Raw genomic sequence first — 14,981 nt, forward strand, 5'->3', positions numbered from 1 at the left:
CCCCCCCCTCCCGGGATCTCCCTCCATACTCTGAAAAATCTTATCCTCTGTTATTTCTTAGTTTGGGTTGAGATTGGAGAACATGCATCCTTAATTCCACTCTTAATCTTAAAAATATCTAATTGATTTCCAAGGTTATTAAGTGTTCATATCATTAACATTGAAACAACTGAACACAATACAGCTTTAGTTTTGATATAGGGCTCATTTTCCTCCCATACATACTTACTAGTATTCAGTGAAATTTAAATTCAGAGTAAAACCAAATCTATGAAAAAAAAATTAAGAGGTGCAGTATTTGCTTTCACTTATTTATTTCATTATTTTCATAAGGTATTCATTTTTTAATATATTCATAATTCCTTCTTTAATAAAAAGAAACAAATTGTACAAAATACTCACAACATTATGTGAAAAAAAAAGGAAAATGTCGACACTTTGTGTCACATCAATAAAACACTATACACAGAACAAACAAACATCCTCTTTCACTCTTCACTGACCTTATTTACATATGACCTTGGCCTCATTTTGACCACACAACATTTGAACACAAGTTCATGAGATATAAATTACAGTAAAGTGAAATAACAATATGATAGTACATTCATACACTCAGCAGAGGGGATTCACTCATGTCCTGAGGCACCTGAAAAATTCAAAAACTTGTTCAAAAAAAGAACTTTATCTTTTATACATTGTATATTTGAAAGTAAATGGAAGCCATGTACCGGTACAAATATCAAACTTCACAATTAAAAATAAATCGCCTTTAAGTTTAAATATATGCATTGGTATAATACATTATTTTGAAAAGAAAAAGAAAACCTATATGAAAAAACTTGCTAAAACTGAAATTGGCATTGGATTACATGTAATTTCATGAGACCAAAATATTTGGATAGATAACAGCAAATACTGGTTGAAGCACCATCTTCGTGGAAGAAAAAACCCATAGCTTTATCACAGTAGCCTTTGTAGTTAACAGGTTTGTCACATTTCATTTTTTTGTAAAGTAAAGAGACTTCATCAATGGTTAGCCAAATGTTACATGTAGCTGCAGGTCTGTAACTTCAGGTCTGAAAAAAATTTGAATGGACGACCTGGGAGCTACAGTGCCTCCCATAGTAAATAACTGCAAAACTTGCGCAATTTTTTGTGCGTCGTAAATTGCAGTTTTTTACTTTGGGAGGCACTGTAGCTCCCAGGTCATCCATCCAAATTTTTTCAATCGGGAGTTACAGACCTGCAGCTAGCCAAATGTTTGATAGCATAGCGAAGAGAAATATTGCAAAGTATTGATTGGTCCATTGAGTTTTGACACTGTCTATTGACCTTTCATATTGACACCATTTTGATTTTGTATACTTACTTTTGCCATCACATGCCACAATCTTCACCTTGTCACACTTTGCCAGTTCTTGAACGTCGCGGAAATCCACGTTGTTCAACACAAATGTCCAGACATTGTCGCAAAATCGGTAGGTATTCAGTTTGCCCTGAAAAAGAAAAGACAAAAGTATGTGATGATGGTACATTTACACATGCAACATGTTTTTCCAGAAGAATAAATGTAAATATGTGTAAACATGTAGTAACAAGTTTTGAAATAAAGGCCACTGTGACACATACCATGTATACAGTATAATTACCGTGGAATCATTAAATTTTGTGGGAGCAAATTTTCGTGGATTGCTTAAATTTTAAAGGTTTGTGAGGACATAATTTTATCTCATCTCTTATATCTACAAAAGGAAATAAGACTTTAAAACCCTTGTTAATTATAAATTCGTAGAGGGTTTTAATTTGATGAAGAGAGGTACCCACGAATTCAACAAAAATTGAGCCATCGTGAAACCTAATGATTCCACAGTATACAAAATTTTTTAAATTTCAAATAAAAAGAATACAGTATTGTTAAATCTGATAAAAATCACAGTTTTACATATGTATGAATAAAATTAGAAGCACACTATTGGTTGGATAACAAAAGAGCTCTAATATCAGTATGAACTCTGCACCTCAGACCTCCTCTATTTTTCTCCTGATATCTCTTTCTCACTCTTTGACAATTTCCCTAATTCTTTCAGACTCCCTGAATATTCTCTCTCTCTCGCTCTCTCTCAGTTTAAACAAGGAGTAATAGCGAGCGCAGCGAGGCGGCGCGAAGCGCCGCTCGCGTAGCGAGCTCCATAGACAACGTGTAGGAACGGAGGGAATTCGAGTTGAAATCTGCACATTGTTCAAAGAAAATTTTGTGGACCCGCGTGAAAAAGTTCTACTATCCCAGTGATCCTTTGCGGAGCATAGCAACATGGCGGAACAGGAAGCGTTTCTAAGGAAAATTCTTACCTGTAAATCGCATACATCATTTTCATTTAATAATAAAAAATCCTTTTAAAAACATTAAAGTAAACAACACATATGCTTACGTAAAAAAAACTGTACCTATGACGTCATTTCCTACCCCGAATTTGTCCGACAATTTACGAAAACTGTCGAGCGCAAAAAGTTAAGTATGACGTCACAGTGATCTCGCGTTTTATATTCCCGCGATACATTTAGAGGTGGATCAAGCATCTGTACTGAATGTAACGTGTAAGAAGTACTCAGTAGGGAGTCACCGTTAATACTGATACTGCGCTCGCTATTAACGGTGACTCTTTGGCTGATTAGTTTTGCTTGATGATTTTTTTTGGCTCAGTAAATACACATGCAAGTTCCATGCTAAATTTATTGTCATATTGATCCAATCATTGAATAACGTTAGGTATGTGACAAAAAATCATTAAAAAAGAAAAGTCTAATCGTTATTAGATCTACGTGTAGCCACGTCATTTTGTAATGAATAAATAAAAGAAAAAATTAAACTGTTAAAATATCTACATGTATGGTCAAACCTTTCAATAATATTGGATATCACACACTAAAAAGAGGGGGAGGGTACATATGTCTACAACGCTTATATAGCGTACAAAAATTAAAAAGATTAAAAACAAAATTGATGTTACAGAGGAAAACACCGGTAACAACAAGGAACAAAATGAGAAATAACACAGACACACAATTTATTGATTTTAATGATCATTATTAAAATTTAAAAGGTAAAGAAGAGATAAAAAAAAAACCGGCTTTGTGTTTATCAAAATATTTTAATAAGTCTGTTTAACATTTTATTAATGCTCAGTGGTAGTTTTTTGTTTAAGTGTATAAGCCTAGGAAGGGACCATTGGAATAAAAGTTTGATATCTTCCGGTTCCTTGCGGTGGTAAACGTTTTCGAGACAAAGCAAAAGATTTTTGGTTTGGTTAAGTCCACGGCCGGGTTGCATTTTACAATGATGACAGATGTGTGGCTCCTTCTGCGCTCGCCCCAACGGTCACACCGTAAAACATATTAAGGACTATATATGTTTTCATCATTTTAATTCTCTGACACAAAACTCTCTCTCTCTGTTTAAACAAGGAGTAATAAAGACTATATATGTTTTCATCATTTTAATTCTCTGACACAAAACTCTCTCTCTCTGTTTAAACAAGGAGTAATAAAGACTATATATGTTTTCATCATTTTAATTCTCTGACACAAAACTCTCTCTCTCTCCTCTATCTCTCTCTCTCTCTCTGTTTAAACAAGGAGTAATAAAGACTATATATGTTTTCATCATTTTAATTCTCTGACACAAAACTCTCTCTCTCTCCTCTATCTCTCTCTCTCTCTCTGTTTAAACAAGGAGTAATAAAGACTATATATGTTTTCATCATTTTAATTCTCTGACACAAAACTCTCTCTCTCTCCTCTATCTCTCTCTCTCTCTCTGTTTAAACAAGGAGTAATAAAGACTATATATGTTTTCATCATTTTAATTCTCTGACACAAAACTCTCTCTCTCTCTCTCTCTCTCTCTCTCTCTCTCTCTGGGATCAAAGGCGCAATAATGGCTCTATGTTTTCATCATCTAATCCTTCCGTACCTTGAGCTGTATCCTGTTCTTGACCCTGTTTGCCAGGGCTGTGTTGATAGCTTTGTCAAACTGCAGTAAAACTTTGAGAGCCAGCTGGGGGGTGATTTGTCCACCCTGAAAATATTGGAATATTATTAAAAATTTACTATAGTTTAATATGAACCATTTCGTGGAAGTATTCATGAAATTCATAACAAGATCAGAATCTATTTTATTATTTTTATGGAATAGACAGTAGAAAGCAGTAATACAGTCATCAAATTCTTATTAATAATCAGAATCATGAAATTTTCATCTCAATTATTTTATTTTATATTAGACTCCCATACTTATAAATGGGATATCAACTAAGTAAAATTCAAATATAAAACTATGACAAGAAGAGGGACTCTTTTTACATAACACATATGCAATATATGCACATATGCAATTATCCACTTCAGCTGTAACACTTAGTATTCTGAACTAGTGTAAATAGACCTCATATATTTAGTTGTAAATGTTTGATCAATGTATAGGAATTTCATGATTTGTTTTCATTCTTTTCAGAAAATTAGGAGTTATTGATATCACCTTACTGATTTATTCTCAATACCTTGCCATTAATTAGAACATGTATTTTTCTCACTAAATTAATCATGTGGAGAGTAAGACTCCCCTGCTGTTTTCCTATACAACAGGTAGAGCTTTCAATCCACAAGTGACACCCGACCTTGACTTACTCCAGTTATAACCGGGGCTAATCGAACCGCTTGCTGACACAAAGAACTGTAATGTTATGTGAACTGTTACCTCTGAGTGGATTAAGATTTAAATTTTTCGGTGTAAAGTGACAGCGTACCTGTATTAGTTCGTCTAGACTCTCTTGTAACGTGTGCCCAAGGGTTGTGTTTCGATATAATTGGTAACTCATATTAACTCGATATCAAATGCGCTTGCTTTCTTTGATTTTGTGCAGTTACTTGTGTAGTTTCGGAACTTTTATGACAGTGGCCTTCTGCCGTGATGAAAAACATCGAAATGATTACGATGTGCATTGAATCACGTGATATTCTACCGTCCAAAATGGCGGATGGTAGCAGAGAGACGGAAAGTCAGCTGCTAGGAAAATTCGTAGAAAAGCAGACTAAGTATGGCACAACGACGCGGTTAGTGGCAAAATCGTCGTTTGTCGTGAAGCATAAAGTGTGTCAGTCCGATACTTTGATGGGGATCGCCCTGAAATATGGATCAACGGTACGTAATTAATGTGTTGACATCTGTTATCTCTTATAAATGGTGTCGTGTTTTTGTTTTTAACTAAGGTAGATTTCACTGCCGAGAAACCGAAATATTTTTACGTTGTTATATTGATAAGAAATTGCTTATGACGCGATCGCATGCATTTAACTCTGCAATGGGTCTAATATATACCGCTTGTACTAATTAAATTTTTAGTCAAATTGTGAAATGAATTGGTCAAGTTTTTTTGTCTTGATCTAAATTGTTCTTGGTGGCGGGGTGGGGGGAGCTCCAAGAACCATGTGTTCTTCAGAGTAAAGCAATGTACAGACATAAACTATGTATACTGGTACTGTAATATTAATTTATACTGGCTGGTGGTAACTCAAACATATGAATATACTTTAATTATAATTAATACAACAAATAAAACAAATAAAACAATAAAAATTAGTTTTAGAAATTTTCAATACACACATTGCTATGTGCTCCTTCTTCTATGTGTAAATGTATAAGTAGTGTTCAGTACACTACTTGTGGACAAAAGAGTGCAATACACGGCATTTAGTTGACAAGTCAATCTCACATGATGGGAGAGTGCTGTCCTTCAACTTTTAAGGTTAATCACACTTAAACAGCTCAACGGCAGTGTATTATCACCAATAGCAGTGTTCTAAGTTCTAAACTTTTAAGTAAAGTTATCGATGAATGAACATAAGTTAATTTATTAATTTGTTAAGCCCAAATGTTCATATCCCTGTGAACTTTTTAACATTGCTGTTTATATCGCTTATATTTACATTTGAAAAAGTCAAATCATTCAGAATTATTAAAATAACCGTGTTTTTAATGCAACCATCAAGCTATAAGTGTGCGAGGTATTCATTGTGACGTCATTAAAAAGTTCACAAAGAATTGAAAGTTTTCGCTATTCTATAGGACTGGTTCATATAAGGAAGCATATTTGCAAATGTAAATATTTGATAACCAAAAAACAAGCTGCAACACAAGGAAGTATTTTAAGTACTACAAGTATTGCATTTTGTAAGAGCCAATTATAAGAACTTATTGGTAAATATGTTTTTTGTTGCAAAAACTGTTGTTTCTTTTATTAGTTAGAAGGAAAAAATTTTCAGAGGTGGCATAAAAGACTTTCTATGCTGTTTTTTTTACTAATTATACATTAATCATCCAATTTCCATTTGAGCACAGTTAAGATGTTTGTAGATGATGATGATGATAATGACGATGATAATCTTTCAATTTGACATTAAAAAAAATTTTACAGGTGGAGCAAATAAAACGTGAAAACAAACTGTGGACAAATGACAGTTTATTTCTAAGGGAGTACCTGTTAATTCCAATAGCTAGTGAAAATGAGAACGATCTTCCAGAGGATTGTGAAATTGTTGAAGTGGACAACACTCTGCGCTCACGCTCGAGTAGTCAGAAATCTAGGTCAAACAGTCAAGTGAATGGCAGTGACAATGCGAACTCAACTCACACGCCGACAAAACAGAGTTCTGAGCCGGAGGAAACCAAAGAAACCTCGGGAAAAGACTTTCTTAGCAAGTTTGATAATTCGTTTGCAGTTTTAAAGTCCAATGTTAAGAAAATGGAACAAAATACCAGGTAAATTAAATTGAATTCTGGGTATTCATTTCTAAAAGGAATGGTATATTTTGGTTTGTGTATATATTATATACTAATTATATGCATGTTAATGTTTTTGCAGTGTACATATTCTCCTATGTATCTATTTTTCATTTTTTTTTTTTGATGTGGCATTGAAAGCTTATGAATTATTATTGGGTTGTAAAGTTTGATTAGTTAAGTCTACCAGATCAGACTATATTTTCCACTCAGAAATTAAGTGATACATGTATTAAAGTCTTTTCTTTACACATACATAATCTGGAATGTTCAAGCTAATTAAGTTCTAAATAATTCATCAGTTCTTTAGCTTCTTTTAGAAGCATCAGTATATATGAAATGTATATATATTAGAGTTTAGTATGTATATTAAAGTTTAGTTAGCATTAGAGTTCTTCTAAAAGTGATTTTTTAACATATAATTAGGGTTGTCTCTAAGACCCGGGAGGCGGGGAATTCCCCCACCTATAATGCCTTAATTACCCGGCAATTTTTGCATTTCAAACACAATGTAGCTATGAGGAACTCCCTAAGACCCCATTCTACTTTTTCATTTCCTCCTTCTACTTCAATTTTTAGAGACAACCCTGTATAATTAACATTGAAATAGATACCCCAATTTAACTATCATAATGAAACACATTGGGGATCTTAAACAAATGTGATCAGTTTACTTATAGCTTGTGCTTTGTAAGTAGGCAATAAGGCAAACACTTATTCTGAAGTAAACATTTTACATAAAGCTAGTCATTACTCACAATACAATTAAGATATTAAATGTATAAATTTCAAATTTTTACAAGGTTATAAGGAAATAGAGCTAGCCATAACAGAAAATAAAAATCATTTGATGTGTAGGACTGAGAAAGGGGACATGCACACTTATAAAGTTTAAATGTGCAGATCATGCATTTTGATAACTAGCGACGGTATTTAAATTGTTATCTAGTAAAAAAAAAAAAGTCAAAATATTTTACCTCAAGTTATAAATTTTAGTATTTTCATAGATTTTTATAATGTATAGAAAGCTCTTCTATTAAAGGAGAACAAAACAGTCTAAGAATGGCTATGACCATTGAACCATCTTAAAGAGGAATTTTAATAGACTTAGACAATTCTGATACATGTAGATTTGCAGTTTGTCAGTGCATGAACTTAGACTTGCACTAATATGTTCTTGAAATAATTTCTATTATCAACATAAATATGATTTATCAGATCATCCATGATTATCAGATATATTTACCATCCTCAGTACATATTAGATTACATAATAAATGCATGATCTTGACTACTACATGCATTGATTTACAAAATATGCACTTAACTACATGTACTAACATTGTCAATAACAGTCATCAGTATTTTTTCATACTTAATAAAATCCCTTACCCTTTTCCACCATATCAAAATTTGGGCTGATTAATAAATAAATGCAAATGGGATATAAAATTATGGTGCAAATATTGAAGAGACTGATAGTATTCATTTTGCAAAATATATACCAATGTCCATGATAGATATCAAGTTTTAAAAACTTAAGATATAACATGTTTTGGTATTTTCTGGCAAGTTTTTTATTGTACACACAGTCATATGATCACTCAGCGAAACAAAAACTTCTTATAGGGTTAAAATTCTTAGAATTTAACAAAATTCTAATATATTAAAAAAAAAAATCTTTTTTTACTAAAAACTATATCCCGGTACATGTATATTAATGTGGATATAAATAAGAGAAATGTTGAATATAAACAAAATCAAATCTTTTGTATTGTGATTATATATATATCCCATTTGCAGGCAGTTGTGTGTCTTAATTTGAAGCAGTCTGCAACAACTATGTTGTTTGCAGATGCATGCATCTACATGTAAATAATCTATTGAGAAGTCATCATCATATAGACTTCTTTTTTCTGCATCCTTTGGGTGGCCATCTTGATTTACCTTGAATTTCAGGGATAATTTTTTGTCATTGATGTCAATGTCTTGTTTGTTCAAACCAGAGCCTCTTTTTCAGCAGTTCTCCGACCTCTGAACCCCACCGTCTCCAGGTCAACAATAAATATGACCTAAACGCAGTGTCCCCAGACACTGATTGTTAGGTTGCCATGGAAATCTGTAGGTACATCAAAATGGCTTCCTACTAGAGTCTCATGTGCTTATTCTCTTCTCTCCTTCATCCTTTGCTTGTAGAACAAATCTGTTTAATTCTTTCTAGATAATGCTTTAATAACCGGAACAAGGTTAATAGATTTATATTAAAATTGTTTCCATATTACTGTAAACCAACTTTTATTCGCGTGCGAGAATTTTTTTTCGAGATTTGCTAGAGCCTCTTTGTCGCGAATATTTCTCGCCGCGAACTAGTCTTTGCCGTATGGGTGTTATATCAAAAGGAGTGTGGATTAATTAAGCATTGTCGCGAAAAATAATTGTCTCGAACCAGTTTATCTCTGGCAAATCGCGAAATAAAGTCGTCGCGAATAGGAGCTGCTTTACAGTATTTAATAATTTCAAATCTCTTAATTCTGGTAGGGTTGGGATTTTTTTCTGTTATGCTCAACTTAATCAGTAAAAAATTAATTGTGTAATAATTGTTACTAAAGCATTAACAAAGGACAAGTTTTAAATCAGGTTTTTCTGTAGTTCTTGCTATAAGGGTGCAGTAGAAGCACAGCTACATGTAGCAGCTAGATCTTTTTTCAGGTATTAGTATAATTGTACATTACATCTATGTCACGTACTGTACAGAGCCCTCAACTCTTGCATGCCAAAGTAATTCTTTGGACCTGAATTTACACTGTTGGACATTTCTTTGATGTTTAAATAATTTTCTGCACAGGTTTTTAAGGATCTTGGTACATGTATGGTAAACAAAATGGTAAATGGAAAAATCATTAGTTTTGCATTTATTTTTTTTATAAGCAGACTTTTTGTACTATTCAGATTAAGGACAATAATGAGCTGCTTCCTTCTGCTTAAATAAATAAATTTGCATGATTTTAATAGAAAACTATCACAGGCACGTAGCATCGGGGGGGGGGGGGGGCCAGGGGGGGCCTGGCCCCCCCACTTTTTCACGCAGTAACAAACTTTTTAAAGTTTACATACAAAAAATTGAATTATCATGGAGTTGGCCCCCCACTTTTTGGGGGAGTTTGTTAAAAATTGATATGAAAATAAGGTAATGAGGAGTCAAATTGGAGTTGTATACAACGCCAGTCCCCCCCCCCCCCCCCCCCCCCACTTTCATAAAACGATGCTACGTGCCTGATATCACTATACATCATTCTCAGCTAAGGGATTTATTTATTAGAAGTGTTATTATAAAGGGGTTTTTCAAATTATTATGATCAACTATTCGGTACTGGTCATGAATGAAAATTGTTAAATTACATAAATATATGGTTCTGCAGAGAGAGAGAGAGAGAGAGAGAGAGAGAGAGAGAGAGAGAGAGAGAGAGGGGGTTTATTAGAAGAAGATTCACTGATTGACATTCATTTAATTCCTAATTTTGTACAACAGTATAGACTTTTGATTTCATTTTATGTTTATTGCATGCCCAGTCAAACATTGTTATTTTTGATAACATAACCAGAAGGCAGAGCAAAAGAAAAAAAAATTCAAGATATATACCATTATATCTATTTATTGGAGATTTGCTGATATCTCTATGAGTTGAACATATTTTATTGACTAATGCCAAAAGGATTGGACACAAGTTCCAAAAACTTAGAATGTCCTCTCCTTGTGATATCTCTATGATGATTTCTGAAAAAAACTTTCTCTCAATTTCAAGAAATTTCATTAATATTCCTCAGCATCAGTTTTTGTGGATTTGTGAATTCATGGACAGTGATCCAAATATCAATACATTTAAAGTTCAATGTACCTACTTTATGGGATTTTATACAGATCAAAATGAATTAAGTAACTTAAATGTAAATGTTAATGTTTAAATACTTGGAAAGTAAATTATGGATTGCATTGAATGGATTTTTTTGATGATGAATAATGTTCATGCACAGCAACCTGATGTATTTGTAAATTAATTTAATTAATTTCTTCATATTTCTTTTAACTCCAAAATATTTAATTCTTTAATTAACTCTTAATATTTGCTTGGGTTATATCTGGATTTTAGGCCAAGGAGCCATGAATAGTTTATTTATAGCATGTTTACAGCCCATTGATTTACAATATTATTTACCTGGTATGTTAAGTACTGTATACAGGGTTATTTTTGCCCTGTGTTATTTTCGCCCTTCCACACTTGCAAATTTTATGGCTTCGCCCAGTCTTGATTTCGCCCAGATCCAGTTGTGTTAAAAGAGATATAATTGAAGTGACATTGGAAGAGATATAAATTGAAACATTGGAATTCACCCAGTCTCAAATTCACCAAATGGCATTAGGAGAGCGAAAGAGGCAAAAATAAAACAGGGGCAAATATTTCCCTGTAACAGTATATACCATTTCTTGAACATTTGTTATTGACCAAAATATCATAGTTAATAATGAAAAAAAAAAATTCTTGAACGAAGATAGATTTATTTCCACAAAACATTTTGGTCATGCAATATCTACACTCTGCAGTTAAACTCAATTACAATGAACTGTTAATTATTAAAAGGCATTCTTGTATTTAAAAGAACTTGGGTCTTATCTTATTAATATATTTAATTTTCCATATCGATGGAACATTATGATAGTTAATCAATGTTTAAAAATGCCATGTCTCAAGGGCTTTCTTTTGAGCACTATCTATTAATAAATAAAATAAGAAAAAACAACTAACAAATTTTAAATGTTAATTGCTTTTTCTTTTTAGCTTCTATGAAGATACCCACAATGCATTGCCACATCCTCCGAAAACCCGTTCCACTTCCTCTTCTTCTCATTCTCGAGCTTTGTATGACGGGTACCAGAACAGCGGGTACCAGTTAGATGGTTCACCAGTGTTACAAATTAAATCTCGAACTCAGAAAGTGCAGTCATCCGTGTCCAGTCGACTCGAGCAGAAAAGTGATGAACTGTTCCAGTTATGACCAGCATTTATCTAGTTATTATAAATAATTGTTATTTTGTAAAACCAAAACAGGTATTGCAATTGAAGTATTTTTTAAAAGCCATAAAAATGTCACAATAATATTGAATTATGAATATGAAAGAAATGTTTTTATTTATTTTCAGTTTGATTATGTCAGTAATTTGTAAAGTAAATAAATGATATTTTGATAATCTCTTGAGACTTAATTTGGTTAAATATTTTTAGTCAGAGAATTTTTATAGTTTCTGAATATTTTTTTTGAGAGTTTAAAATTCTAAAACATTGTTTTGATCTTTGGCATAGTTAAATACATAAAATGGTCAATGAAATTAATTATTACCGCAATTATTATTACAGTAATCAATGTGGGTACAATCAGTAGCTAGGTGCTTCGTACACATTTTAAGTACAGGTAATAACATTTAATACATGTATATATTTCCCTGTATGATATTTACATTAGTCTCCCACCCACCCCCCCCCCCCCCACAACACACACGCACACAAACACATACAATATATGTAGATCCTAACTCTGTATATTTTTAATTAAATAATGTATATATTGTTTGATCTACCATTGATACAAAACCATGAAAATAATAGTTGCAACAGTGTAGAAACCTTGGGTTGTTTTTTTGGTTTTTTTTTTTTAATAACAAATATGTGTGTACCTTTGTTTTGATTTTTTTTTACATATACAATTAAAAGTGTCAGATTATTTTTATCTTGATGTCAAGTTTACCATTAAATTTATGACAGCATCATTGATCATAATAAAGAGATATCATTTAAATAAAAGTATTAAATAAACATAATAATTTTACACATAATATGATACCGTATTAGTTGATTTTTCTGTTTATATATATACATGAACCAGTATGCTTTTTTTTTTTTAGATCTACTCAATAGATTTCCTCCCTGTATATTGGTTTCCAATTTTAATTTAAGTCCTTTCGAGTGATTGGATGGTTTTTGGATGGTTTGATGGGATTTCATTGTTTTCGATTATGAATTTCACAATTATGTTTAATACACCTGTAGCGCTTTAGCTAATTTGCAGTCATTACTGCATAGAAATTGTTAGTTTCATTTACAGCATTAATTTTTATGAACCGATACACAACACAAATATATGATGCAAATTTGTGAATATGTATTGATAATTTACCTATTTAAAAATATCCATGACTTAAATGGTGTTCAGACTGAATGAATGTAAAATATGTACATATGGTATCTATTTGACCATATTGACTTGATATATCTGTTTAGAAGAAGAAGCATTGTTAGTTGTGACCAGCAGAAGAATTTGAGTTAGGTCCCCTGAACCTCATATTATTGAGGTCATAGAGGACCTCATGCAGAGATTAAGATTATACCATTGTACAATAGCTAGTCAACCATGTGATAGTTCATTGTAAACTGCTTCGTCAACGTAGTTAATAATTGAAACCAAGAGGATTATGCTTTTGTTTAAAACATATACTGTCTAATTAAACATGATAGATCTTTGTGTAGCAAACTACTTGGAGCGGATCAAAGATCTCATTTTAGGGTTATGATTTTATTCAATACAATCATAGGCTGTCTGACAATGATCTTCTCCAATTGTGAGATTTGTTATCATATGGGAGAACAATTTCTGTGAAATTTTGCATTGCTCATTTTACATGTATTAATAAAGAGGTTTCTGAATAGTTATAATGTTGATTTTTATTACTTTAATCATTCATCTAGCTTTTCCCCACAAAAAAACTGCAGACATAGAGATATGGGTAGCAGTTACTGTAAACGTATTACATTTGGCTGTGTATTCTGTTTAGAGTTTTTGGCAGAAAAACGGCGTCCGCTAAATCAAGTACATCGCCAAATGTAAAATATGTAAGTAGATAAAATGTTACATTTAGATCAGCGCTTAATCAAATCTACGCTAACTTGTTAAAAAATCATATTCCGCTAAACATCATACACGCTAAATATAAAACGTTTACAGTAATTTGAGGTACAAATTAAGTTTAGCTTCAGAGAGAATGTTCTTATTGGACGTGTCTCACTTCTTCATTGATTTGATCTTAGTACAGAAACAAGTTCTCCTATATCTTTGAATAAATATAGATTAAAGCATAAAATGGGCAAATAACTTTAATCCTTATAAAAAAAATTAATATACCCCTTGGAAAGTGAAAATTAGAAGGTTTAGTAAATACACTCAGATGAGTATAAAATTGAAGGTGTGTTTGCTACTTTTGAGGATGGCCATAGTTACTGACCTTAGTTACTGTATACAATTTGACCTTGATGAATGTTATTGCCCACGTGAACAAGGAGTCAAGGGCCTTAAAAGTCCTCAAGTATTAAAGTTTTACACTATATAAGATGTCAGAAGAATGACAAAAAGATGCCACTTTGTTCGTGTCTCAATTAACCCCGATATAAACCTGGGTATGGCAGCATTATTTTGTGAAAGTATACGTCAAGTTTTACTGTGAACCAACATTTGTTTTTTATTGTAATGACATTATTTCGCAATTTACTAATAAGATAAACTGGTTCACAACGACTAATATTCGGGAGTAGGCCTTATCCAGGCCTTTGTTGTCAATACAACCATAATTAACTCAAGATACTGGCAAGAAATATTCACAATGCTTTAAAATTGATATAGTTATTATAGATTATACATAAATCTAAATCAACACAGAGATTGTGCAACTCTCATGAAATTTTCTCTTTTGCAAATAAAAGTTGGTGTATATATGGTACTTCTCTAAATATATTATTTTGTAATGCTTCAAGTGGTCTGCATAATGATTCAGATTTACATATAATATAATATGCATTATCAATCTAAAAGCAGTAAGCATTATATTTCTTCACACTACATCAATTATTTGCTCAAGATAACATCAATTGCATTTACGCCTTCAAAAGAAAGTTCTGGAAGGATTGCAAGAAGTCTCAAATTACGTGAGTCAGGTGTGTCAATTAAATTCTATTCATACTTGTAACAAAATAATGAAAACTTCAAATCATTGAAATGGTGGCCATCTCAAAGGGCCCCCTATACTTGGTTTAGGGCACTG

The 14,981-nt window shown here is 32.3% G+C and overlaps 2 protein-coding genes across 5 annotated transcripts; one reads left to right on the forward strand and one right to left on the reverse strand.

The window, feature by feature from the left end:
• Positions 1-295: 295 nt before the first annotated feature.
• On the reverse strand, positions 296-4,945 carry LOC128173268 (transcription initiation factor IIA subunit 2-like). The gene is made up of 4 exons (XM_052838986.1): positions 4,806-4,945; positions 3,974-4,078; positions 1,373-1,499; positions 296-649 (listed from the first exon to the last, which is right to left on the reverse strand). The coding sequence occupies exons 1-4, from the start codon at positions 4,875-4,877 to the stop codon at positions 630-632; spliced, it is 324 nt and encodes a 107-aa protein (XP_052694946.1). The 5' UTR covers positions 4,878-4,945; the 3' UTR covers positions 296-629.
• A 24-nt stretch (positions 4,946-4,969) lies between these two features.
• On the forward strand, positions 4,970-13,593 carry LOC128173266 (lysM and putative peptidoglycan-binding domain-containing protein 2-like). Of its 4 annotated transcripts, none has more exons than XM_052838983.1 (4): positions 4,970-5,200; positions 6,474-6,817; positions 8,859-8,959; positions 11,674-11,814. In XM_052838983.1, exons 1-3 carry the CDS (start codon positions 4,970-4,972, stop codon positions 8,941-8,943), a joined length of 660 nt encoding a protein of 219 aa, XP_052694943.1. In that variant the 3' UTR covers positions 8,944-8,959; positions 11,674-11,814. The 4 variants fall into 4 exon arrangements, with proteins under 4 accessions (XP_052694943.1, XP_052694945.1, XP_052694944.1 ...); XM_052838985.1 differs by having other exon boundaries at positions 8,862-8,959; XM_052838984.1 differs by having other exon boundaries at positions 8,859-8,963; positions 11,674-11,811.
• The last annotated feature ends 1,388 nt before the right edge of the window (positions 13,594-14,981 follow it).

This window comes from Crassostrea angulata, chromosome 2 (assembly GCF_025612915.1).
Source record: "Crassostrea angulata isolate pt1a10 chromosome 2, ASM2561291v2, whole genome shotgun sequence".
Lineage (NCBI taxonomy): Eukaryota > Metazoa > Mollusca > Bivalvia > Ostreida > Ostreidae > Magallana > Magallana angulata.